We start from the raw sequence: 25,563 nt of genomic DNA, 5'->3' as shown, positions 1-25,563 counted from the left end.
GGGAAACTTTATAAAGACAAAAAGTGGGGGAACAGTCTTGTATCCCCCCCTCCGCATCTGCAGGAGGTAGACTTTCACTTCACCACTCTGACCCTTTAAAAGTTCAATGCAGCAGTTTTTAATCTCAATATCAAATCAGTTTTGAGTAACAATTAAGTACCTTACTGTGATTGTTTTAAATTAAAATGGTCAAAAAAACTAAAATCGCTTCTTAGCTAACCGCTATTTCTCAAGCAAGAATTTTGTTAAGACTGTCTGGGAGTGGTTTGAGTGGGGAGGGGAAAACTGAAAATTAGCTGTTATTGGCAGACAGATTTGGAACTTTATTTCTTATTGGTCTATTAAAGGAAAATCCACCCAAAAACTGTATATTGGTTTTTGTTTCATTAGTCCATTGTTGATATAGTCCCAAAATGTTTTGCATGTCAGAAATCAAGTTTTCAAAAAGGTACAGTACCTGTCAAAAGTTTGGACACACCTACTCATTCAAGGGGTTTCCTTTGTTTTTACAATTTTCTACATTGTAGAATAATAGTGAAGACATCAAAACTATGAAATAACACACATGGAATCATGTAGTAACCAAAAAAAGTGTTAAACAAATCAAAATAAATTTGATATTTGAGATTCTTCAAATGGCCACCCTTTGCCTTGATGACAGCTTTGCACACTATTGGCATTCTGTCAACCAGCTTCATGAGGAATGCGTTTCCAACAGTCTTGAATGAGTTCCCACATATGCTGAGCACTTGTTGGCTGCTTTTCCTTCACTCTGCGGTCCAACTCAAATTTCAAACCATCTCAATTGGGTTGAGGTTGGGGGATTGGGGAAGCCAGGTCATCTGATGCAGCACTCCATCACTCTACTTCTTGGGCAAATAGCCCTTACACAGCCTGGAGGTGTGTTGGGTCATTGTCCTGTTGAAAAACTAATTATAGTCCCACTAAGCGCAAACCAGATGGGATGGCGTATCGCTGCAGAATGCTGTGGTAGCCATGTTGGTTAAGTGTGCCTTGAATTCTAAATAAATCACACAGTGTCACCAGCAAAGCACCATCTCACCACCTCCTCCATGCTTCACGGTGGGAACCACACATGCGGAGATCATCCGTTCACCTACTCTGCGTCTCACAAAGACACGGCGGTTGGAACCAAAAATCTCCAATTTGGACTCCAGACCAAAGGACACATTTCCACCGGTCTAATGTCCATTGATTGTGTTTCTTGGCCCAAGCAAGTCTCTTCTTCTTATTGGTGTCCTTTAGTAGTTGTTTCTTTGCAGCAATTCGACCATGAAGGCCTGATTCACGCAGTCTCTGAACAGTTGATGTTGAGACGGGTCTGTTACTTGAACTCTGTGAAGCATTTATTTGGGCTGCAATCTGCGGTGCAGTTAACTCTAATGAACTTATCCTCTGCAGCAGAGGTAACTCTGGGTCTTCCTTTCCTGTGGCGGTCCTCATGAGAGCCAGTTTCATTATAGCACTTGATGTTTTTTGCGACTGCACTTGAAGAAACTTTCAAAGTTCTTAATTTTCCATATTGACTGACCTTAATGTCTTAAAGTAATGATGGACTGTCTTTTCTCTTTGATTATTTGAGCTGTTCTTGCCATAATATGGACTTGGTCTTTTACCAAATAGGGCTATCTTCTGTATACAACCCCTACCTTGTCACAACACAACTGATTGGCTCAAACGCATTAAGAAGGAAAGAAATTCCACAATTTAACTTTTAACATGGCACACCTGTTAATTGAAATGCATTCCAGGTGACTACCTCATGAAGCTGGTTGAGAGAATGCCAAGAGTGTGCAAAGCTGTCTTCAAGGCAAAGGGTGGCTACTTTGAAGAATCTCAAATATAAAATATATTTTGATTTCTTTAACACTTTTTTTGGTTACTACATGATTACATATGTGTTATTTCATAGTTTTGATATCTTCGCTATTATTCTACAATGTATAAAATAGTAAAAATAAAGAAAAACCCTTCAATGAGTGTCCAAACTTTTGACTGGTACATAGTGTGGAGAATATATATATACACACACACACACACACACACACAGTGGGGAGAACAAGTATTTGATACACTGCCGATTTTGCAGGTTTTCCTACTTACAAAGCATGTAGAGGTCTGTAATTTTTATCTTAGGTACACTTCAACTGTGAGAAAAATCACATTGTATGATTTTTAAATAATTAATTTGCATTTTATTGCATGACATAAGTATTTGATACATCAGAAAAGCAGAACTTAATATTTGGTACAGAAACCTTTGTTTGCAATTACAGAGATCATACGTTTCCTGTGGGTCTTGACCAGGTTTGCACACACTGCAGCAGGGATTTTGGCCCACTCCTCCATACAGACCTTCTCCAGATCCTTCAGGTTTCGGGGCTGTCGCTGGGCAATACGGACTTTCAGCTCCCTCCAAAGATTTTCTATTGGGTTCAGGTCTGGAGACTGGCTAGGCCACTCCAGGACCTTGAGATGCTTCTTACGGAGCCACTCCTTAGTTGCCCTGGCTGTGTGTTTTGGGTCGTTGTCATGCTGGAAGACCCAGCCACGACCCATCTTCAATGCTCTTACTGAGGGAAGGAGGTTGTTGGCCAAGATCTTGCGATACATGGCCCCATCCATCCTCCCCTCAATACGGTGCAGTCGTCCTGTCCCCTTTGCAGAAAAGCATCCACAAAGAATTATCTTTCCACCTCCATGCTTCACGGTTGGGATGGTGTTCTTGGGGTTGTACTCATCCTTCTTCTTCCTCCAAACACGGCGAGTGGAGTTTAGACCAGAAAGCTATATTTTTGTCTCATCAGACCACATGACCTTCTCCCATTCCTCCTCTGGATCATCCAGATGGTCATTGGCAAACTTCAGACGGGCCTGGACATGCGCTGGCTTGAGCAGGGGGACCTTGTGTGCGCTGCAGGATTTTAATCCATGACGGCGTAGTGTGTTACCAATGGTTTTCTTTGAGACTGTGGTCCCAGCTCTCTTCAGGTCATTGACCAGGTCCTGCCGTGTAGTTCTGGGCTGATCCCTCACCTTCCTCATGATCATTGATGCCCCACGAGGTGAGCTCTTGCATGGAGCCCCAGACCGAGGGTGATTGACCGTCATCTTGAACTTCTTCCATTTTCTAATAATTGCGCCAACAGTTGTTGCCTTCTCACCAAGCTGCTTGTCTATTGTCCTGTAGCCCATCCCAGCCTTGTGCAGGTCTACAATTTTATCCCTGATGTCCTTACACAGCTCTCTGGTCTTGGCCATTGTGGAGAGGTTGGAGTCTGTTTGATTGAGTGTGTGGACAGGTGTCTTTTATACAGGTAATGAGTTCAAACAGGTGCAGTTAATACAGGTAATAAGTGGAGAACAGGAGGGCTTCTTAAAGAAAAACTAACAGGTCTGTGAGAGCTGGAATTCTTACTGGTTGGTAGGTGATCAAATACTTATGTCATGCAATAAAATGCAAATTAATTACTTAAAAATCATACAATGTGATTTTCTGGATTTTTGTTTTAGATTCCGTCTCTCACAGTTGAAGTGTACATATGATAAAAATTACAGACCTCTACATGCTTTGTAAGTAGGAAAACCTGCAAAATCGGCAGTGTATCAAATACTTGTTCTCCCCACTGTATGTATGTATGTATGTATGTATGTGTGTGTATGTGTATATATATATATATATATATATATACATATTACCGTTCAAAAGTTTTGGGTCACATAGAAATGTCCTCGAAAGTTTTCGAAAGAAAAGTAGTTGTTTTGTCCATTAAAATAACATCAAATTGATCAGAAATACAGTGTAGACATTCCCCTCAGGAGACTGGAAAGATTTGGCATGGGTCTCCAGATCCTCCAAAAATTCTACAGCTGCACCATCGAGAGCATCCTGACTGGTTGCATCACCGCCTGGTATGGCAACTGCTCGGCATCCGACCACAAGGCACTACAGAGGATAGTGCGTACGGCCCAGTACATCACTGGGGCCAAGCTTCCTGCCATCCAGGACCTGTATACCAGGCGGTGTCAGAGGAAGACCCAAAAAATTGTCAAAGACTCCAGCCACCCTAGTCATAGACTGTTCTCTCTGCTACCGCACGGCAAGCGGTACCGGACCGCCAAGTCTAGGTCTAAAAGGCTTCTTAACAACTTCTACCCCCAAGCCATAAGACTCCTGAACAGCTAATCAAATGGCTACCCGGACTACTTGCATTGTTCCCCCCACCACCACCTCTTTTACGCTGCTGCTACTCTGTTGTTTATTGTCTATGCATAGTCACTTTAACTCTACCTACACTACCGTTCAAACGTTTGGGGTCACTTAGAAATGTCCTTGTTTTCTATGAAAACATACATGAAATGAGTTTAAATAGGAAATATAGCAAAATGAATAGGAAATGTAGTCATTGACAAGGTTAGAAATAATGATTTTTAATTGAAATAATAATTGTCCTTCAAACTATGCTTTCATCAAAGAATCCTCCATTTGCAGCAATTACAGCCTTGCAGACCTTTGGCATTCTAGTTGTCAATTTGTTGAGGTAATCTGAAGAGTTTTCACCCCATGCTTCCTGAAGCACCTCCCACAAGTTGGATTGGCTTGATGGGCACTTCTTACGTACCATACGGTCAAGCTGCTCCCACAACAGCTCAATAGGTTTGAGATCTGGTGGGGGGTGGGGGGGGGGAATAGGCTTTGTCGTGCCCTCTTCATGACTGTCTTGGTGTGTTTGGACCATGATAGTTTGTTGGTGATGTGGACACCAAGGAACTTGAAGCTCTCAACCTGCTCCACTACAGCCCCGTCGATGAGAATGGGGGCGTGCTCGGTCCTCTTTTTCCTGTAGTCCACAATCTCCTTTGTCTTGATCACGTTGAGGGAGAGGTTGTTATCCTGGCACCACACAGCCAGGTCTCTGACCTCCTCCCTATAGGCTGTCTCATCGTTGTCGGTGATCAGGCCTACCACTGTTGTGTCGTCGGCAAACTTAATGATTGTGTTGGAGTCGTGCCTGCCCATGCAATCATGGGTGAACAGGGAGTACAGGAGGGGACTGAGCACACATCCCTGAGGGGCCACCGTGTTGAGGATCAGCGTGGCAGATGTTGTTACCTACCCTTACCACCTGGTGGTGGCCCGTCAGGAAGTCCAGGATCCAGTTGCAGAGGGAGGTGTTTAGTCCCAGGGTCCTTAGCTTAGTGATGAGCTTTGAGGGCACTATGGTGTTGAACGCTGAGCTGTAGTCAATGAATAGCATTCTCATGTAGGTGTGCCTTTTGTCCAGGTGGGAAAGGGCAGTGTGGAGTGCAATAGAGATTGCATTATCTGTGGATATGTTGGGGCGGAATGCAAATTGGAGTGGGTCTGGGGTTTCTGGGATAATGGTGTAGATGTGAGCCATGACCTGCCTTTCAATCACAATCTCGGAGATCTATGGACAGTTCCTTGGACTTCATGGTATAGTTTCTGCTCTGACATGCGCTGTCAACTATGGGACCTTATAGACAGTTGTTTCTTTCTAAATCATGTCCAATCAATTGAATTGGCCACAGGTGGACTCCAATCAAGTTGTAGTGACATCTCAAGGATGATCAAAGGAAATTGGATGCACCGGAGCTCAATTTGGAGTGTCATAGCGAAGGGGTATGAATACTTATGTACATGAGATTTCTTTATTCCATTTTCAATACATTTGTTAATATTTCTAAAAACATGTTTTCACTTTGTTATTATGGGGTATTATAGTGTAGAAGGGTGAGGAAAAAATATATCAATTTAATCCATTTTGAATTCAGGCTGACACAACAAAATGTGGAATAAGTCGAGGGGTATGAATACTTTCTGAAGGCACTGTAGCCTTCACAGTAGAAATGATGAGGTAAAGAAACAGAAGACTGCTCCCTCCCATTACTGATGTAGCTCACTCTGCATGTTTCTTCTTAAATCAATCACCTACTGGTAGCAGTAATGTTTTGACACTTTTCTTATTAGGAGTACTAAGGGCGGAGACAGACCAATACTCCTGCTACCAAGTGCCTCTTACCACAGTATCAGCCAAAATTTTTTGTTTTTCAAATTATTCTACATGTTGAATTGGTGAAAACACGTTCGCTCCTTGACACCCAGCAGGTGGTCGCGGTGTGTCCAAAGCTTTAGACTAACGTCATCATGTTGTGTTTCTGTTCTCTTCCTTCTCTCAGGCTAGCGAGATGCCCAAGCTGACAGAGCAGCTGGCTGGACCACTGAGACAGATGCAGGTAAACATTATTCACTACACAGCAGAATAAGCTCTGTCCTGGGGGTTAGCATACGTTACAAAGCAGGATCAATATGTGTGACTGGTCAAAAGTAGTGCTCTGCATACAGTAGGGAATACAGTGCCATTTGGGATACAGCCAATGAGTGTAGCAGCTCGCTTTTCTAAATATGATTTAAATAACTTCATAATTCTGCTTTGTGATACACCCCTCAGACCTGGTTTAGTCTGCTTTTCTGATGTGTGGTTTCTAACACTAAGCTCAGGCTGTTTGTGAACCAAAGCATACACCGGCATGTGACTTGGCATCCAACCAGTCTACCTAGTCTGACTTACTGCTGTTTCTGTCTGCTGAAACCTGTCAGCACTGCCAAGCCAGCTAGAGTCTAGGCGGACAGTCTACAACCTAGATGTTTGGTGAAAGATAAAAGATTGGGTCTCCCTGTCTGAGTGTTTGCCTTCATGTGAATGGATGTTTGCTGAAATAGCATCATCAAAGAGTAAGATGGGCTATGTACTTTTAATTCGTACTTGTTTTCCCTTTTAAATTGTTTTATTGTTTCTTTTTTATGTTAGCCTATACCCTATAGCTATGTATGTCGGTAAATGGTTGTATCCCAAATGTAGTGCTCTACTTTTGACCAGTATACATAGGGCTCAGGTCAAAATTAGTGCACTATAAAAGTAATAGGGTGCCATTGTGCATGCAGCATTTGACTGTCATATGGATGTAATAAAATCTTGAATTTATGTCTGGTTGTTAGGAGTGTGCCAAGCGCATTGCCAAGGTGTCTGCGGAGGCTAAGCTGGAGGTGGATGAGGAGACCTACCTGGACAAGTTCAGGCCTCACCTAATGGACGTGGTCTACACCTGGGCTAACGGATCCACCTTCGCACAGATCTGCAAGATGACCGACGTCTTTGAAGGTAACTCACCTGGCTAACCTCTGACGCTCTAATATATGTCCAGTGCCTATGAAATGGACAGCGCTCTCCAAACGTTCACTGCCGGTCAAAAGAACACCTACTCATTCAAGGGTTTTATTTAAACTATTTTCTACATTGTAGAATAATAGTGAAGACATCAAAAGTATGAAATAACACATGGAATCATGTAGTAACCAAAAAAGTGCCTTGATGACAGCTTTGCACACGCTTGGCATTCTCTTCATGAGGTAGTCACCTGGAATGCATTTCAATTAACAGGTGTGCCTTCTTAAAAGTTAATTTGTGGATTTTATTTCCCTCTTAATGCGTTTTAGCCAATCAGTTGTGTTGTGACAGCCCTATTTGGTAAAAGACCAAGTCCATATTATGGTAAGAACAGCTCAAATAAGCAAAGAGAAACGACAGTCCATCATTACTTTAAAACATGGTCAGTCAATACGGAACATTTCAAGAACTTTTAAAGTTTCTTCAAGTGCTGTTGCAAAAACCATCAAGCGCTATGATGAAACTGGCTCATGAGGACCGCCACAGGAATGGAAGACCCAGAGTTACCTCTGCTGCAGAGGATAAGTTCATTAGAGTTACCAGCCTCAGAAATTGCAGCCCAAATAAATGCTTCACAGAGTTCAAGTAACATACACATCTCAACATCAACTGTTCAGAGGAGACTGTGAATCAGGCCTTCATGGTTGGATTGCTGCAAAGAAACCACTACTAAAGGACACCAATAAGAAGAAGAGACTTGCTTGGGCCAAGAAACACGATCAATGGACATTAGACCGGTGGAAATTTGTCCTTTGGTCTGGAGTCTAAATTGGAGATTTTTGGTTCCAACAGCTGTGTCTTTGTGAAACGCGGTATGGGTGAACGGATGATCTCTGCATGTGTAGTTCCCACCGTAGAGCATGGAGGAGGTGTTGTTGCTTTGCTGGTGACACTGTTATTTATTTAGAATTCAAGGCACACTTAACCAGCATGGCTACCACAGTGTTCTGCAGTGATACGCCATCCCATCTGGTTTGGGCTTAGTGGGACTGTCATTTGTTTTTCAACAGGACAATGACTCAACACACCTCCAGGTTGTGTAAGGGCTATTTTACCAAGAAGGAGAGCGAGGGAGTGCTGCATCAGATGACCTGGCCTCCACAATCCCCCGACCTCAACTAAATTGAGATGGTTTGGAACGAGTCGGACCGCAGAGTGAAGGAAAAGCAGCCAACAAGTGCTCAGCATATGCGGGAACTCCTTCAACACTGTTGGAAAAGCATTCCAGGTGGAGCTGGTTAAGAGAATGCCAAGAGTGTGCAAAGCTGTCATCAAGGCAAAGGGTGGCTATTTGAAAAATCTCAAATATATTTTGATTTGTAAAACAATTTTCGGTTACTACATGATTCCATATGTTATTTCATAATTTTGATGTCTTTCATTATTCTACAATGTAGAAAATAGTCAAAATAAAGAAAAACCGTTGAATGAGTAGGTGTTCTAAAACTTTTGAATGGTAGTGTAGTTTTTCTGTTTCCGTGTGGGGTATTTTTATTTATTTTATTTAAGCTTTATTTAACCAGGTAAGACAGTTGAGAACAAGTTCTCATTTACAACTGCGACCTGGCCAAGATAAAGCAAAGCAGTGCGATTAAAAACAACAACACAGAGTTACATATGGGGTAAAACAAAACAAAGTAAAAAAATACAACAGAAAATATATATACAGTGTGTGCAAATGTAGCAAGTTATGGAGGTAAGGCAATAAATAGGCCATAGTGCAAAATAATTTACTATTAGTATTAACACTGGAATGATAGATGTGCAAGAGATTATGTGCAAACAGAGATACTGGGGTGCAAATGCGCAAAATAAGTAATATGGGGATGAGGTAGTTGGGTGGGCTAATTTCAGATGGGCTGTGTACAGGTGCAGTGATCGGTAAGGTGCTCTGACAACTGATGCTTAAAGTTAGTGAGGGAGATAAGAGTCTCCAGCGCCAGAGATTTTTGCAATTCGTTCCAGTCATTGGCAGCAGAGAACTGGAAGGAATGGCGGCCAAAGGAGGTGTTGGCTTTGGGGATGACCAGTGAGAGATACCTGCTAGAGCGCATACTACGGGTTGGTATTGCTATGGTGACCAATGAGCTAAGATAAGGCAGGGATTTGCCAACAGTGATTTATAGATGGCCTGGAGCCAGTGGGTTTGGCGACGAATATGTAGTGAGGACCAGCCAACAAAAGCGTACAGGTCACAGTGGTGGGTAGTATATGGTGCTTTGGTGACAAAACGGATGGCACTGTGATAGACTACATCCAATTTGCTGAGTAGAGTGTTGGAGGCTATTTTGTAAATGACATCGCCGAAGTCAAGGATCGGTAGGATAGTCAGTTTTACGAGGGCATGTTTGGCAGCATGAGTGAAGGAGGCTTTGTTGCGAAATAGGAAGCCGATTCTAGATTTAACTTTGGATTGGAGATGCTTAATGTGAGTCTGGAAGGAGAGTTTACAGTCTAACCAGACACCTAGGTATTTGTAGTTGTCCACATACTCTAGGTCAGACCCGTCGAGAGTAGTGATTCTAGTCGGGTGGGCGGGTGCCAGCAGCGTTCGATTGAAGAGCATGCATTTAGTTTTTAAGAGCAGTTGGAGGCTACTGAATGTAAATGTACTGAAGGAGTGTTGTATGGCATTGAAGCTCGTTTGGAGGTTTGTTAACACAGTGTCCAATGAAGGGCCAGATGTATACAAAATGGTGTCGTCTGCGTAGAGGTGGATCTGAGAGTCACCAGCAGCAAGAGCGACATCATTGATATACACAGAGAAAAGAGTCGGCCCAAGAATTGAACCCTGTGGCACCCCCATAGAGACTGCCATAGGTCCAGACAACAGGCCCTCCGATTTGACACATTGAACTATCTGAGAAGTAGTTGGTGAACCAGGCGAGGCAGTCATTTGAGAAACCAAGGCTATTTAGTCTGCCAATAAGAATGCGGTGGTTGACAGTCGAAAGCCTTGGCCAGGTCGATGAAGACTGCTGCACAGTACTGTCTATTATCGATCGCGGTTATAATATCGTTTAGGACCTTGAGCGTGGCTGAGGTGCACCCATGACCAGCTCGGAAACCGGATTGCATAGCGGAGAAGGTACGGTGGGATTCGAAATGGTCGGTGATCTGTTTGTTAACTTGGCTTTCAAAAACTTTCGAAAGGCAGGGCAGGATGGATATAGGTCTGTAACAGTTTGGATCTAGAGTGTCACCCCCTTTGAAGAGGGGGATGACCGCGGCAGCTTTCCAATCTCTGGGGATCTCAGACGTTACGAAAGAGAGGTTGAACAGGCTAGTAATTGGGGTTTCGACAATTTCAGCGGCTAGTTTTAGAAAGAAAGGGTCCAGATTGTCTAGCCCAGATGATTTGTAGGGGTCCAGATTTTGTAGCTCTTTCAGAACATCAGCTGTCTGAATTTGTGTGAAGGGGGGGGGAGTTGCAGAGCTGGTGGTTGGGGTAGTGGTAGCCAGGTGGAAAGCATGGCCAGCCGTAGCAAAATGCTTGTTGAAATTCTCCATTATTGTAGATTTATCGGTGGTGATAGTGTTTCCCAGCTGGGAGGAGGTACTCTTATTCTCCATGGACTTTAGTGTCCCAAAACTTTTTGGAGTTAGTGCTACAGGATGCACATTTCTGTTTGAAAAAGCTAGCCTTTGCTTTCCTAACTGCTTGTGTATATTGGTTCCTAACTTCCCTGAAAACTTGCATATCGTGGGGGATATTCGATGCTAATGCAGTACGCCACAGGATGTTTTTGTGCTGGTCAAGGGCAGTCAAGTCTGAGGAGAACCAGGGGCTATATCTGTTCTTAGTTCTGTATTTTTTGAATGGGCATGTTTATTTAAGATTGAGAGGAAATTACTTTTAAAGAACAACCAGGCATCCTCTACTGACGGAATGAGATCGATATCCATCCAGGATACCTGGGCCAGGTCAATTAGGAAGGCCTGCTCGCTAAAGTGTTTTAGTGAGCGTTTGACAGTGATGAGGGGTGGTCGTTTGACCGCGGACCCGTTACGGACGCAGGCAATAAGGCAGTGATCGCTGAGATCCTGGTTGAAGACAGCGGAGGTGTATTTAGAGGGTAAGTTAGTCAGGATGATATCTATGAGGGTGCCCATGTTTACAGATTTAGGATTGTACCTGGTAGGTTCGTTGATAATTTGTATGAGATTGAGGGCATATAGTTTGGATTGTAGGATGGCCGGGGTGTTAAGCATATCCCAATTTAGGTCACCAAGCAGTACGAACTCTGAGGATAAATGGGGGGCAATCAATTCACATATGGTGTCCAGGGCACAGCTGGGGGCTGAGGGGGTCTGTAGCAAGCGGCAACAGTGAGAGACTTATTTCTGGAAAGGTGGATTTTTTGAAGTAGAAGCTCAAACTGTTTGGGCACAGACCTGGATAGTATGATAGATCTCTACAGTAGATTGCAACTCAACCCCCTTTGGCAGTTCTATCTAGATGGAAAATGTTGTAGTTGGGGGTGGAAATTTCAGAATTGTTGGTGGCCTTCCTAAGCCAGGATTCAGACACTGCTAGAACATCAGGGTTGGCAGAGTGTGCTAACGCAGTGAATAACTCAAACTTAGGGAGGAGGCTTCTGATGTTTAACGTGCAGAAAACCAAGGCTTTTACGGTTACAGAAGTCAACAAATGATCGTTCCTGGGGAGTAGGAGTGATACTGGGGGCTGCAGGGCCTGGGTTAGCCTCTACATCACCAGAGGAACAGAGGAGGACTAGAATAAGGATATGGCTAAAGGCTTTAAGAACTGGTCTTCTAGTGCGTTGGGTACAGAGAATAAAGGGGGCAGATTTCCGGCCATTGTAGAATAGATTCAGGGCATTATGACAGACAAGTATATGGAAGGATATGAGTACAGCCTAAGCGTTGGGTAACAATGAAAGAGAGAGCATCACTGGAGGCACCGATTGAGCCGTTCTCGGCGTGTATGGGGGGTGGAACAAAGGAACTATTTGAGGCAGTTTGAGAGGGACTTGGGGTTCTACAGTGAAATTGTATAATAAGAACTAACTGGAACAGCAATAGGCAAGGCATATTGACATGGGAGAGAGGCATAAGCAATCACAGGTGTTATTAGAGAGAGCTAAGACAACAACTGGTAATGGCGATAAAGTTTGGGCTGAGGCTAAACAGATAAACAGGACAGGGTACCATGTAAAGGAACAGTCCAGCAGGCATCAGCTGTGCAGCTGAGTGATCAGCAATATGTGAGTCCGAGAGCAGTTCGAATTGGTGCTACGGAACAGCGAGCAGGAAGCACGGCTGTTGTTTGCGTGTGTTAGCGGGCCGGGGCTAGCAGATGGATCTTCGTGGTCTTCGCAACGGGAAGCCTGTTGAAACCACAGACCAGTCGTGATGGATCGGCGGGGCTCCGTGTCGACTCTAGGAGGTCCCGTCCGGTTGACAGAGAGGTAGATAGACGGGAGATGTGCCTGACTCAAGGCTAGCTCAAGGCTGATTAGCCAACAACAACGTTCATTTGGTTGCAGCTAGCTAGTTGTGATTATCCAGTGTTAAAGGTCCAGTGATTCAGTGATAACGCGCTGTGCAGACAGTGCAGACTGGCCGATAATAGTCCAGGCTAGAGCTGGCTGGTAGGTAGTGCAGGCCACGGACAATGGTGAAAAACCGCTAACGGTGGCTGGTTAGCTGGCTACTTTTGTCCGGTAGACAGAGAGGTAGATAGCCGGGATATGGGCCTGCTCGAGGCTAACTGGTGCTTGCTTCGGGGGCAGTGGTGATTTAGCCTACAGCAACATCCATTCGACATCCATTCGGTTGCGGCTAGCTAGTTGCGATCCGCTGTTAAGGTCCAGTGATTCAGTTATTCCGGGTTAAAACCGCTAACAGTGGCTAATAGCAAGTAGCTAGTTAGCTTGCTGGCTAGTTTCAACTGGAGATTCTTGATAAAGGTGAGTAAATATTTAATCCGTTCCACATTGAGTAAGGCGGGTTGCAGGAAAGTATATTTAGTAGAAGGATGAAAAGTGTGATAGGGAAATATATACGGAAAAAACTGGCTATTTACATGGACACACAAGAGAACACGACCGCACTGCTACGCCATCTTGGGTATCCCCATGCATTTGGTAAACCTATCCAGTGCAAGGTAACTCTCCTAACACAAGTTCAGTGCCAATCTAATGGACAGCTCTCTCCAATTGTTGTTTTTCTGTTTCCATGTGGGGTCGTCCGTTGGCCGATGTCTCTATGACTAGCAGTTAATAACTTTTATTTGTTTTGCAAACTGGCATGTTGTAGTACATGGAAGGAGAGCCAGAAGACCGGGTGAAGAACTCTCATGTTGAAACACATGGTTTTCTCTTCATTCAGAATTGGCTGTAGGCCTAGTCCCTTATGGCTGGAATGGTTTCTGTCTTTCTGAGGTATACTTCAGGGAAGAATAGCTTTTTACCTCATGTATGAACTGCAATGGGCATGGGCTGCAATCAATTAAATGTATTTATAAAGCCCTTTTTACATCAGCAGATGTATAGCTTCAAAATATGTTTACCACTATCATGTGTATATCATGGACTGTCAGTCCTTGCATCTAGAGGCGCCGTCTATGAATTTGAGAGGGGTTACGTTTCCCCAGTCCCATCCCTCTAGAGTGACAGGGCTGCTGTTTCGCTGAAAAACAAATCCCAGATTGTAGCTTTAAGGCACCATGAGTGTAGAGGATTTAAAATGAGAAATAGCTGAAACCGATCTCCCCCTAATGCTCTCATTCTCTCTCCAAAGTAGCTCTAGCGATAAGACTGGTATTTGGTTCTGTATATCACCCTGACATGAGCAGGAAAATATGCATCTCCCTTTTTAATTGCGACACGCAAGATTATCAGAGTTCAGTTATCAGATCCTTCTGAGATTTTGGCTCTAGATTCCATGTGAAGCTAAGGTGTAAACTATGTGGTTGTATTTTTATAAGGGGAGTTGGAGTGAGTAGGGGAAGGGTTGTTCTTCTCGCTTGGTGAGTGGGGGTTCTGGTCACAGTGGCAGGCGAGCCTTGGTGTGGTTGGTACTCATGGTACCATGTTGTTGTATAGTTCAGCTGGAGCGGTCTTCCAATATTGTTTAGGTTAACCATTTAATGGCCTTGGGCCGAATCTTAACTGAAGACTCAAACTTTTAGGCAACTCCCCCATTGACTACAATGGATAATCTCCCCTGATTTTCCCAAGTTATACACACATCCTCCTTTATTTGAATGACTCCAGTGCTGTTATTTTGACTGCGGGCTATCACTCTATAGGTATTGCTCTGGTCAAACTGACCCATATCTCAAGAGACTCCTTTTTGAGTACGGATCCCTGTCTCCCTGATCTGTGCATAGTTGACAGTTTTCATACTGATCCCTGTTTGTCTATCCATAGGGAGTATCATCCCATCTCTCTGCTCTGTCTGTGGTATAACTGTCTCCCTGTGCTGGCTGACCTTCTCTCTCCTTTGTCTGTAGGGAGTATCATCCGCTGCATGCGTCGCCTGGAGGAGCTGCTCCGTCAGATGTGTCAAGCTGCCAAGGCCATCGGTAACACCGAGCTGGAGAACAAGTTTGCAGAGGGTAAGATCTGTTCACTGCCCTATATCTACTGGTTTCAGCCTGACAGAATGCTCATGTGTAGTCTGTAAGCTCAAGCCAATAGTAGGAGAACAAGTCTGCGGAGGGTGATCTGTTCTAGTCTACATTGAACAATATCAACGCCAAGTATACTCATGTATTTCTTTTGTGTTTTTCATTATAGGTATTACAAAAATCAAGAGGGATATTGTGTTTGCTGCCAGTCTATATCTGTGATTTGTTGTATTTTGTGACATCTTTGTAAGAATATGATCACCTTTGTTGGTTTAAGTATCTTCCATCATGACATTTTTATTTGTGTTCATGTTAATAAGCATAAAATGGCTTCTTTTCCTTCCAAGAAGCGCAACATTTGTACATATTTGAAACAATTTTAATAAAGTCTGTATAGTGATTTCTTTTAACATACAGATGGATTAAACATTGTATTGTTTATTTTTTTTGTTGCTTCAGTTGAAGATACATATTGGTCTGGATAATAATAATACACAGGAAGCTGTAATAGCAGCAGTAGCAGTCCAGCCAAGGCAATATGGGTGGGACTCAGAGTACAATAGGGAGCTCAGACAGCTTGGCTCCAGGTCATAGGTCAGGAAAGCACAAAGCAGGGTTACATTCACATGTCTTTCTGCTTCCCAAATGGCACCCTATTCCCTACATAGTACACTAGTTTTGGTAATAGCCCTATGGGTCCTGGTCAAAACTAGTGCACTATTTAGGGAGTAGGGTGCCATTTGGGACGTAGCATTTATTTCCACCCCAGTGGTCCGACCCTTAGTGGGATATGATGTGCATGCAGTAAACGCTTCCCACCGGATACGCGGGTGCATGGTTCCTTTTCTCTATAGCTTAGTTGGGGCTGCTGTCGTAATGGTTTCCGTTAGTGGGTGTCTCTTGCAGGCTGGTATGGGGAATCTCCACCTCCTGAGGTTCCACCCTCTTCTTGAAGAAGTCTGACACGAAAAATACCTGCAGGGGAAAGACAAGTGTTCATGATTTTATTGAAGAGATTGGCTATATGGCTACTTAGGTAGAAAGTAAAGAAGTAAGGCTTTAAAGTGGGACATGTATAGGTCTATATAGTATCTCAGGTCAGGAGACACCTTTTGACTACAAATCATGGGGTCTGGGTGAAATACCCCTCTAACCTCAGGGTAATAGTAGCTAAGAGTAGGAGACCAATTTTCATTGTGACAAATAAAGCTGAATTGCCTTAACCAAATGTAGCAGTGTGGTGGTAACTCACCACCAGTATGGCCATGAGTGCCCCCTGAATAAGGCCAGCCAGGACGTCGCTCCAGTGGTGTTTGTAGTCGGACACACGTGACAGGCCAGTGTACACGGATGCAGCGATCGCGAAGAACTGGAGTGTTGGTCTCAGGAGTCTAGCCCACTCTGCCTGCAGTCTGGCCTGGATGTACAGCTGGGAGACAGATGGAAATGAGTTTAAAGAGTTGCCTAGTTAAATAAAGGTGTAAAAAAAAAAGTCCTTGTGGTTTTTACTACTAAACTTGTTCGGCAAGTTAAAATGGAAATGAGTTACTCTAAATGGATTTAATACGAATTTGACCTGTTAGACTACAATTATACTTTATTGTTAATTTTACAACAAATTGGTTTGCTGTCACAATACCCAACCTTGCACACAACACAAGGGTGGGTGGAGCACAGCATCTGCTGCATAGCAACGTTGCCAGAGCAATTGTAGGTTGAAACCAGTAGTTGCCATGGTTTAATCCTCTTTTGTTTTCTTGTTGAGGTTCGTGTTGACTACTGTTTGAAAGTCTGGTTTTCTGCTCCTCCATTGATGTTTATGAGCTGGTTTTGCCACTGTGTGTTCTGGTTATTGTTTGTGTGTATGCAAACATCATTCTGGTTTTGATGCTGTTTTCTTAAACCAACTCTGACTCCGCACTCTAACTGCTCTACATGGCAGCTTCTCAAGTCCTGGATATAAACCTACTGCACAGTTAAAACTTCCAAAGTAGTATTTAACCAACCAATCAGCCTTCTGCCCATTTTACTAGGCCTATAAATTGATAAAGTTAAGGCCTTGAAATGTCAAATTCCATATACAGTAGAGATAAGTGAGTGAAATAGATCAACATATCAAAACAAGTGTAATCTAATAATCTACTGTTCAATTTAGAGCCATTTCCAACTCCAAAGTTGACTGCTTATCATAGTGTAATACATTTTCCAAATCAGTGTACATGGTTATGGCCTGTCTGTACCCTTGGATCATTTTGTTCAATGGGACAAAAATCTGCTCGACTCAGTAGTTCTGAATGTGTTTGTACAATGACGAGTGTGTCTGGTCTATTCATTTTAAAAGGAAAACAAACCAGTGACGCTTCTTAAAATAGACTATGAACTTCTCATTCGCATTGTGATTTTACTGGTATGCAGAGAGACTGGACACACCTCTCTCTGTTCTTGGACTTTAAAACTGCTGTTTGAAGGTCTTAACTGCCTTTGTGACACAGTTCCATTTGCTGCAGTAATTGTCTGCACTCGGTACAGTGCCAGGACTTTGTCCCCCACGACCTTTGATCTGTTTCTGTCGACGTATAGGGGTAATGGTTGTTATGCTCATCAGTCTTACTCATAACTGAAGTTTGGTTCCTGGAGGGAGCAAAATAGCACTGGCTACCTCTGTCAATGTGCTGTTTTGTTGGCTTTAACAAACATACTATAGAAAGATATGCCACCTTACCCAAGGTTACTGTAGGTAATGAAAGGGTGTATTAGTGTGTAAAGCATTGCTGTACACCTGAGTCCTGCATCACCTGAAGAAGGACATCCTGTTTCTAAGATAACAGAACTAGGGTCCATTTAGCGTGTTATAGTCAGAGACCCAGCTCACAAAATACGACTTTGTTGACCATCCACAGCTGTCTAAGCCAACATAACTGTCTACACCCCAGTAAAGATCAACGTAGTGCACTGATATGTTTTGCTGCATTTTGAGTATCAGTATTCGATGTATGCAATGGGCCTTTATATTTATCATCCCATGTCTCTGCACTGTAGTGAACTTGAGGTAAAATCAGTTCTCTAATATGAATCTGAACCATGTACTGTATGTCAACAAGTATATTGAACAAAAATATAAACGCAACATGTGAAGTGTTGGTCCCATGTTTTATGAACTGAAATAAAAGATCCCAGAAATGTTCTATACCCACAAAAAGCTTGTCTTATTTTGTGCACAAATTTGATTACATCCCTGTTAGTGAGCATTTCAACTTTGCCAAGCTAATTAATCCACCTGAGGCATATCAAGAAGCTGATTAAACAGCATGAACATTACACAGGTGCACCTTGTGCTGGGGCCAAAAGGCCACTCAAATGTGCAGTTTTGTCACAACACAATGCTGCAGATGTCTCAAGTTGAGGGAGAGTGCAATTGGCATGCTGACTGCAGAAATGTCCGACAGAGCTATTGCCAGAGAAGTAAATGTTCATTTCTCTACCATAAGCCACCTCCAATGTCATTTGAGAGAATTTGGCAGTACGTCTAACCAGCCTCAACTGCAGACCACGTGTAACCATGCCAGCCCAGGACCTCCACATCCGGCTTCTTCACCTAGGGGATCGTCTGAGACCAGCCACCCGGACAGCTAATGAAACTGAGGAGTATTTCTGTCTGTAATAAAGCCCTTTTGTGGGGTAAAACTCAATGTGATTTGGTAGGCCTGGCTCCCAAGTGGGTAGGCCTATGCCCTCCCAGGCCCACACATGGCTGCGCCCCTGCCCAGTCATGTGAAATCCATAGATTAGGGCCTAATTTATTTATTTCAATTGACTGATTTCCTTACATTAAATATAACTCAGTAAAATCGTTAATTGTTCCATTTACATTTACATTTTAGTCATTTAGCAGACGCTCTTATCCAGAGCGACTTACAGTTAGTGAATACATTTTTTTTTAGTATATATATATTTTTTGGTATTTTTTATTTTTTTCATACTGGTCCCCCGTGGGAATCGAACCCACAACCCTGGCGTTGCAAACGCCATGCTCTATCAACTGAGCTACATCCCTGCCGGCCATTCCCTCCCCTACCCTGGACAACGCTAGGCCAATTGTGCGCTGCCCATGAGTCTCCCGGTCGCGGCCGGCTGCGACAGAGCCTGGATTCGAACCAGGATCTCTAGTGGCACAGCTAGCACTGCAATGCCTTAGACCACTGCGCCACTCAGTTACGTTTATATTTTTGTTCAGTATATACTGTACGTCTCTGCGCTGCAGTAAACTCAGTTGGTCTAACAAATCTGATTTACTTGCCGACGACGTACACTACCGTTCAAAAGTTTGGGGTCACTTAGCACATTTTTTGTCCATTAAAATAACATCAAATTGATCAGAAATACAGTGTAGATATTGTTAATGTTGTAAATTCTATTGTAGCTGGAAACTGCTGATTTTTAATGGAATATCTACATAGGCCCATTATCAGCAACCATCAGTCCTGTGTTCCAATGGCACGTTGTGTTTGCTAATCCAAGTTTATCATTTTAAAAGGCTAATTGATCATTAGAAAACCCTTTTGCAATTGTTAGCACAGCTGAAAACTGTTGTGCTGATTAAAGAAGCAATAAAACGGGCCTTCTTGAGACTAGTTTAGTATCTGGAGCATCAGCAATTATGGGTTCAATTACAGGCTCAAAATGGCCAGAAACAAATAACTTTCTTCTGAAACTCATCAGTCCATTCTTGTTCTGAGAAATGAAGTCTATTCCATGAGAGCAATTGCCAATAAACTGAAGATCTCGTACAACGCTTTGTACTACTCCCTTCACAGAACAGCGCAAACTGGCTCTAACCAGAATAGAAAGACGAGTGGGAGTCCCCGGTGCACAACTGCGCAAGAGGACAAATACATTAGTCTCAACGTCAACAGTGAAGAGGTGACTCCGGGATGCTGACCTAGGCAGAGTTGCAAAGAAAAAGTCCAGTGTCTGTGTTCTTTTGCCCATCTTAATCTTTTATTGGCCAGTCTGAGATATTGCTTTTTCTTTGCAACTCTGCCTAGAAGGTCAGCATCCCGGAGTCGCCTCTTCACTTTTGACGTTGAGACTGGTGTTTTGCGGGTACTATTTAATGAAGCTGCCAGTTGAGGACCTGTGAGGCATCTGTTTCTCAAACTAGACACTAATGTATTTGTCCTCTTGCTCAGTTGTGCACCGGGGCCTCCCACTCCTCTTTCTATTCTGGTTAGAGACAGTTTGTGCTGTTCTGTGAAGGGAGTAGTACACAGCGTTGTACGAGATCTTCAGTTTCTTGGCAATTGCTCGCATGGAATAGCCTTCTTGTCTCACAACAAGAATAGACTGACAAGTTTCAGAAGAAAGTTATTTGTTTCTGGCCATTTTGAGCCTGTAATCGAACCCACAATTGCTGATGCTCCAGACACTCAACTAGTCTCAAGAAGGACCGTTTTATTGCTTCTTTAATCAGCACAACAGTTTTCAGCTGTGCTAACATAATTGCAAAAGGGTTTTCTAATGATCAATTAGCCTTTTAAAATGATAAACTTGGATTAGCAAACACAACGTGCCATTGGAACACAGGACTGAGGGTTGCTGATAATGGGCCTATGTAGATATTCAAAAAAAAAAAAATGTATCAGCCGTTTCCAGCTACAATAGCCATTTACAACATTAACAATGTCTACACTGTATTTCTGATCAATTTGATGCTATTTTAATGGACAAACAAATTGCTTTTCTTTCAAAAACAAGGACATTTCTAAGTGACCCCAAACTTTGGAACGGTAGTGTATATCAGATTCATGGTATTTTTGCTGCATTTGGAGTATTAAATATTCATATAGAATTATTAACACATCCAATGACCCTCTATAAATGTCCACTGTGTCTCTGCACTGTAAACTGATAATGGATATGATACTTTCTAATATGAATCTGATACATTAGAGCTGGGACGATAAACCGAAAATGATCGACACCAACCAAACAGACCACTTATCTTGAACATTTTGCTGATATCGTTCATTATGATAAATAACCTATAGGGCCCTACTAGAGAAATGTGAAGTTTGAAATGAAATACATTTTCTAATATGGGTGACTGTTGATGGAACAATTTTTGGCTACATTTCAAGTGGTAGTTAAAGGTTAAAAAAAAAAAAAAAAAAACTGCTGCCCATTGCTTTCAATTTATCGTTGTAATTCAATACATTTATCATGATATGGATTTTTGTCCATATCGCCCAGCTCTATGATACATGCCCTATTAGTGAGTGCACATATTTGCCCTTTGAGGAAACCCCATAGAGCATACTTACTGCCAGGAACAGCATGCAGTACATGGAGAAGGAGGAGTGGCCGGAGTAGAAGGACAGCCTGCAACACAACACACAATGGCATCATGGGATTGCTGTGGTGGCTGTGTGCACTGGGAAAAAGACACTGAAATAATTCACCCACCCACTTCAAATTTCACCCACCCACTTCAAATCGGCTCTGTGTTGGTGATAGATACCTATTGTTCTCCTGAATAACATAGAAACACATACACAGTGGCTAAACTGTGACACACCTTTTCTGGGTAATAGGGTTGTGCTGGAGAGCGGGGATGGATGTCCGCTGAAGTCTGTTATGGAGCACTGACTGTTGAGGGGGGGTTGGGATATTGAGACAGCGTCAGTCGGCCTGGCCGGGCGGTTAGAGGGCCGCTACCCTAGCCCACTTATCCGGTCAGCTTTAGTGTCTTCCTGTTTACTTAAGCAGTGCTGCGCTGCCCAGCGGAGGCATCCGCCCGTCCAACAAATGACCGATAACCAGCCGCTGATATAAAGTGGGGATAGCTGCAGGCCCACAGACACAACACTCTAGTCTGCCCTGGTACCGAAGTGGACACTAGTTAGTGTTGAGAGAAATCCCTATATCTGAGTGGGCAGTAGTTAGTGTTGGGAGAAAGCCCATGGTTACACACACTGCTCCAGTACTGAAGTGGACACTATTTGGTGTTGGGAGAAAACCTGACCATGCGGACTGAAAAGTCCACAGTACTATAACATAATCCACCAGCCTAATGTCATAACAATCGAGACCTGCATACAGCTTCTCTAGTGGTAATGGCTGAAAACAGCGGTTAAGCCAGATATCACACAGAGAGAGCCAAGAGGGCTCTAACTCAACTCCCTTAATTCAATTATCTTTATTAACTGTGTGAGGACAGTACTGCAGTGAGGGAAGACTGATAGATTTAACCCACAGGACCCAAACCCCCCTGTAAACCATTATAGAGGAATACCGCTGATTCACTGAGGGAGGTTTCCAAGTGTAAGGCACTTGGGACACACACACACAAGCCAAGGCTCTGAGGGAAATGCTCACATTGCAGAAAGAGGATTCAAGGGGTTGATCTGACCTGCTCTCATCACTCGATCCACCAGGCAGTTATTTGTTCTATTAATGACTACCATACCAAAGAAAACACCCAGAACTGGGCCCTCGACCGGGAAAGGGCTGCCAAGGGAGACCAGAGCAACACCCAGGTAAATATGACCTTCTAGGGCCACAAGAGACTGGGAGAGCCCACCCAGGGATCAGGGTAGAGATTGGAGTAGTCTCTATGGGGTATACTCAGGTTTCTAGGGTTACACGGGAGAGGCTTACCACATGAGGTAATGATAGTCTACAGATAGACAGACCGAAAGACAGCTGTCTACAGCTGTCTCACACCACAGCCAATGTGTATAGTCTGTATAGAGACAGCCAGCTAGTGAACTAACTATCGCCCACCACTGCCAATAACACTTTGGTATGACTGAGGATGGGACAGACCGGCAGGCACTTGACAACTAGCTCTCTATTTATGTTTGTTGTTGGTCTATAAATGACAAGTCCTAGATGTTGATTTCAAAATCAAAATAGGGACAGACTTCCTGTCCTTCGTCTGTTTTCGAGTAGATGAAAAAGGAGGATGTTCCAAGTTTGTCAGATTGAAATTTAGAGTGACTGTTTTACAGAATTGGGTTAGTGCCTCATCTGATACTGGTAATTAACCTTGGTCTCCATGGTGAATACGAGTATGCTTGGAGACCAGCTTTCAGTGAAAGCTCAGAGAATCAGAATTCGTAAGGAACGTCTAAGCTCAGACCCACGTCTGGCTCTGGAGCAGGCTTGCAAAGCTGGGTCTCCTGACCTGGAAAGACCCATTTACCCAAAGGCAAATCAAGGTAAAACCATGGTTCCTAGTCCATTGTATTTAGGGCTTAAAGCAACCCCAGGCATCCCAGTACAATGTAGGAGCTATGAGACAGGCAATTTGACCGACTTCTGTTTATTCCAGTTTGGCCTGGACTCCAACAGTTATTTGTGGAATTGCAAAACATTGTAAAGATTAAAGTACAGAGAGACCTCTAGCTGAAGTCATTTCCCCCTGATAAGCAGCCAGCCTAGCTGTCAGTGTCAGACACATCCCCTCAGTGAGTCTTTATTGAAGATTTCCAGCTGAGCAGTTGTTCAACTTGGCACGGCCAGCGTCCAAAATGTCACCCTATTCCCTATATAGTGCACTACTTTTGCTATGGGCTCTGGTGAAAAGGTGTGCACTAAATAGGGAGCCATTTTGGGCATAATATAAACTTCAAAGTGTGGGCTTGCCTTACTCAACAATGATCTCATGGTCAGCACTCAGCATATCAGAACCATACCTATTGGATTCTATTTCTATGAACAGAACATTATCAGCAGTAAAGCAGGAGATATTATATTTCAGTGATATCATAATTGAGTCAGACGATTTGTAACAAGCATCCCAGCCTTTCCCAAATCGTTCCTTACCCCTTCCTTTGATGTTTGCAGAGCTGTAAAAGTCAATTTATGCTTGATCCAACAATGCTGTACGGAGGGTGTGACACAATTGCGGAGCCTCCAGAGGCTTGCGGAGGCCAAATCGAGCTCTGTACCGCATCGCTGTGCGCCTCCCAAATTTTGTAACAATGCAGAGAGCTCCGTATAGCTCCGCATTGACATGATTGGTTGACGGTAGGTGGGGGCGGTACATCCTGTATAAACACAAACTAACTTCCTTGACAACAAACATGGAGAAATTTGACAAAAGGCTATCAAACAAGTTCACAAATAAAACACATTTTATGATACCTCGTGTAGGGATTTCTAAGACACTAAAATGAATTTGAACTCCTGGAAAGAGATCAGGGAGGTAATGGGGGTAGATGCGGTAAAGAGGTCAATGGAATGCAGACCGTGGGGGATAGGAGGACGCTGGATTGGCGCACTTTCAACAAATCTTATCTAACAAAGTGGATTTTTGTCAAATCCGTCATGGTTGATGTATTGTAACAGGCCCACAATGTGGTTACTAAAATTCGATTTGGATATATTTGGCTGTTTTCGCTGCATAACATTTAGAAGTTGTCCCTTTTCAGGTTTAGAAAAAGTGACTGCTAAACGCTAACACCCATTCGTATAAGCTGGTAGCATAGCTAGCATACAGAAATCGGTGGTGGTAGTCAAAGTCGTTTTTAACTGTAATGCAGTTGATTGACGATGACATGAACATATATTGGGGCTGACATGCATTTAAGCATTATACTCCGATTTTTACCTCAACATAGTGTGTAATGAACAGCCTAAATGTAGGCACATTTTGGGGCGATTCGGGATGGAGATGCAGGTGGGAAAACAGTGCAGTCTTTTTACTTCATGCTATCTTGGCTGATCTATGTCAAGCACCGGAAAACAGACTCCAACATCTCAGAAGAGTTAAGGTCTTGTCTTTTCATTTAGCCAGTTGCTTGTAATTAGCTGGATGGCTATAGAGATTAGCCCTGAATCACTACGAGTGGTGCGGTGCAGAAGTATGAATGCTCCGACTTCTACGGAGGCTGCATCACAGTAAATGCTGTACAGCCACTGCAGACTTCGGATTGACCGTGCAAAACCTTTTAGGCATAAGATGGAAGCTTCACCACTTCACTGCCTATACCTTTCCAGACTCATCAGATATGCCTTATACCCACCCGATCTGTAAATACTGAAGGGTTAGAAGGGCCCAACTGTCAGTTTCCCCTCAACAACACCCACCTGGCCTCGTTGACCATGTGCGTATCCCCGGTGCAGGTGAAGTCCTCGATGTAGGCACCTGCCGTGCAGTTGATCAGCTTCCAGTCGGGCTTGCACACGTCCAGGAAGTGAGGTCGCAGCCGACCAATCGAATACTTGGCGATGTCAGTGAGCGATTGGCTCATGGCAGCCCCGAACACGAAGGTGCCGATGGCTTTGTAAACACTGGCCACATACATGTTGCTGAAAGAGGACTTTGATTTGATGTGCTTTAGATAGACTGAAAGGCACTCTCCAAAGACCATCTGTGAGGAAGGGAGGAGAGGAAGTAGACGGGTAGAGGTTAGATCACTTACTGGTCCCTCACAGCTTAAAGTTACAGTATTTGCACATTAGTATTGTAATTTATGTCAAAGTCATTACAATTACAGGTATTTTTTGAGGAATGTCCATCTGAGTTAATATATTATAAAGGCCTAACAAGGATGTCCACTGAGAAACATGTCTAAAGTAAAATGAGTAAAGACCTTTTTAAAAGGGGAAATATCACAATGAGCGGCTAAACTTAACATGTTCCCTTATAAGATTTCACTATGTGGTAAAATGTGTGTCAACGGTAGAAAC

At 43.4% G+C, this 25,563-nt stretch overlaps 2 protein-coding genes across 3 annotated transcripts in view; one reads left to right on the top strand and one right to left on the bottom strand.

Annotated features, from left to right (window-relative positions):
* Window positions 1–15,152, top strand: part of LOC121582834 (exosome RNA helicase MTR4) — a 53,688-nt gene extending 38,536 nt beyond the window's left edge. Inside the window, exons 23-26 of the mRNA XM_041898968.2 lie at window positions 6,223–6,279; window positions 7,043–7,205; window positions 14,752–14,856; window positions 15,038–15,152. Coding sequence (XP_041754902.2) covers window positions 6,223–6,279; window positions 7,043–7,205; window positions 14,752–14,856; window positions 15,038–15,090 — 378 coding nt within the window. The 3' untranslated portion in view covers window positions 15,091–15,152. The remainder of the gene's footprint in view (window positions 1–6,222; window positions 6,280–7,042; window positions 7,206–14,751; window positions 14,857–15,037) is intronic.
* Window positions 15,153–15,286: 134 nt separating this feature from the next.
* Window positions 15,287–25,563, bottom strand: part of LOC121582835 (phospholipid phosphatase 1) — a 50,982-nt gene continuing 40,705 nt past the window's right edge. For both annotated transcript variants that reach the window (XM_041898969.1, XM_041898970.1), the window contains exons 3-6: window positions 24,961–25,244; window positions 21,189–21,246; window positions 16,121–16,297; window positions 15,287–15,843 (exon numbers count right to left, since the gene is read on the bottom strand). In XM_041898969.1, the coding sequence (XP_041754903.1) occupies window positions 15,724–15,843; window positions 16,121–16,297; window positions 21,189–21,246; window positions 24,961–25,244 (639 nt within the window). In that variant the 3' untranslated portion in view covers window positions 15,287–15,723. The remainder of the gene's footprint in view (window positions 15,844–16,120; window positions 16,298–21,188; window positions 21,247–24,960; window positions 25,245–25,563) is intronic.

The sequence above is a fragment of the Coregonus clupeaformis genome, chromosome 15, assembly GCF_020615455.1.
Source record: "Coregonus clupeaformis isolate EN_2021a chromosome 15, ASM2061545v1, whole genome shotgun sequence".
NCBI lineage: Eukaryota > Metazoa > Chordata > Actinopteri > Salmoniformes > Salmonidae > Coregonus > Coregonus clupeaformis.
This window is presented reverse-complemented; position numbering and strand designations above follow the sequence as displayed.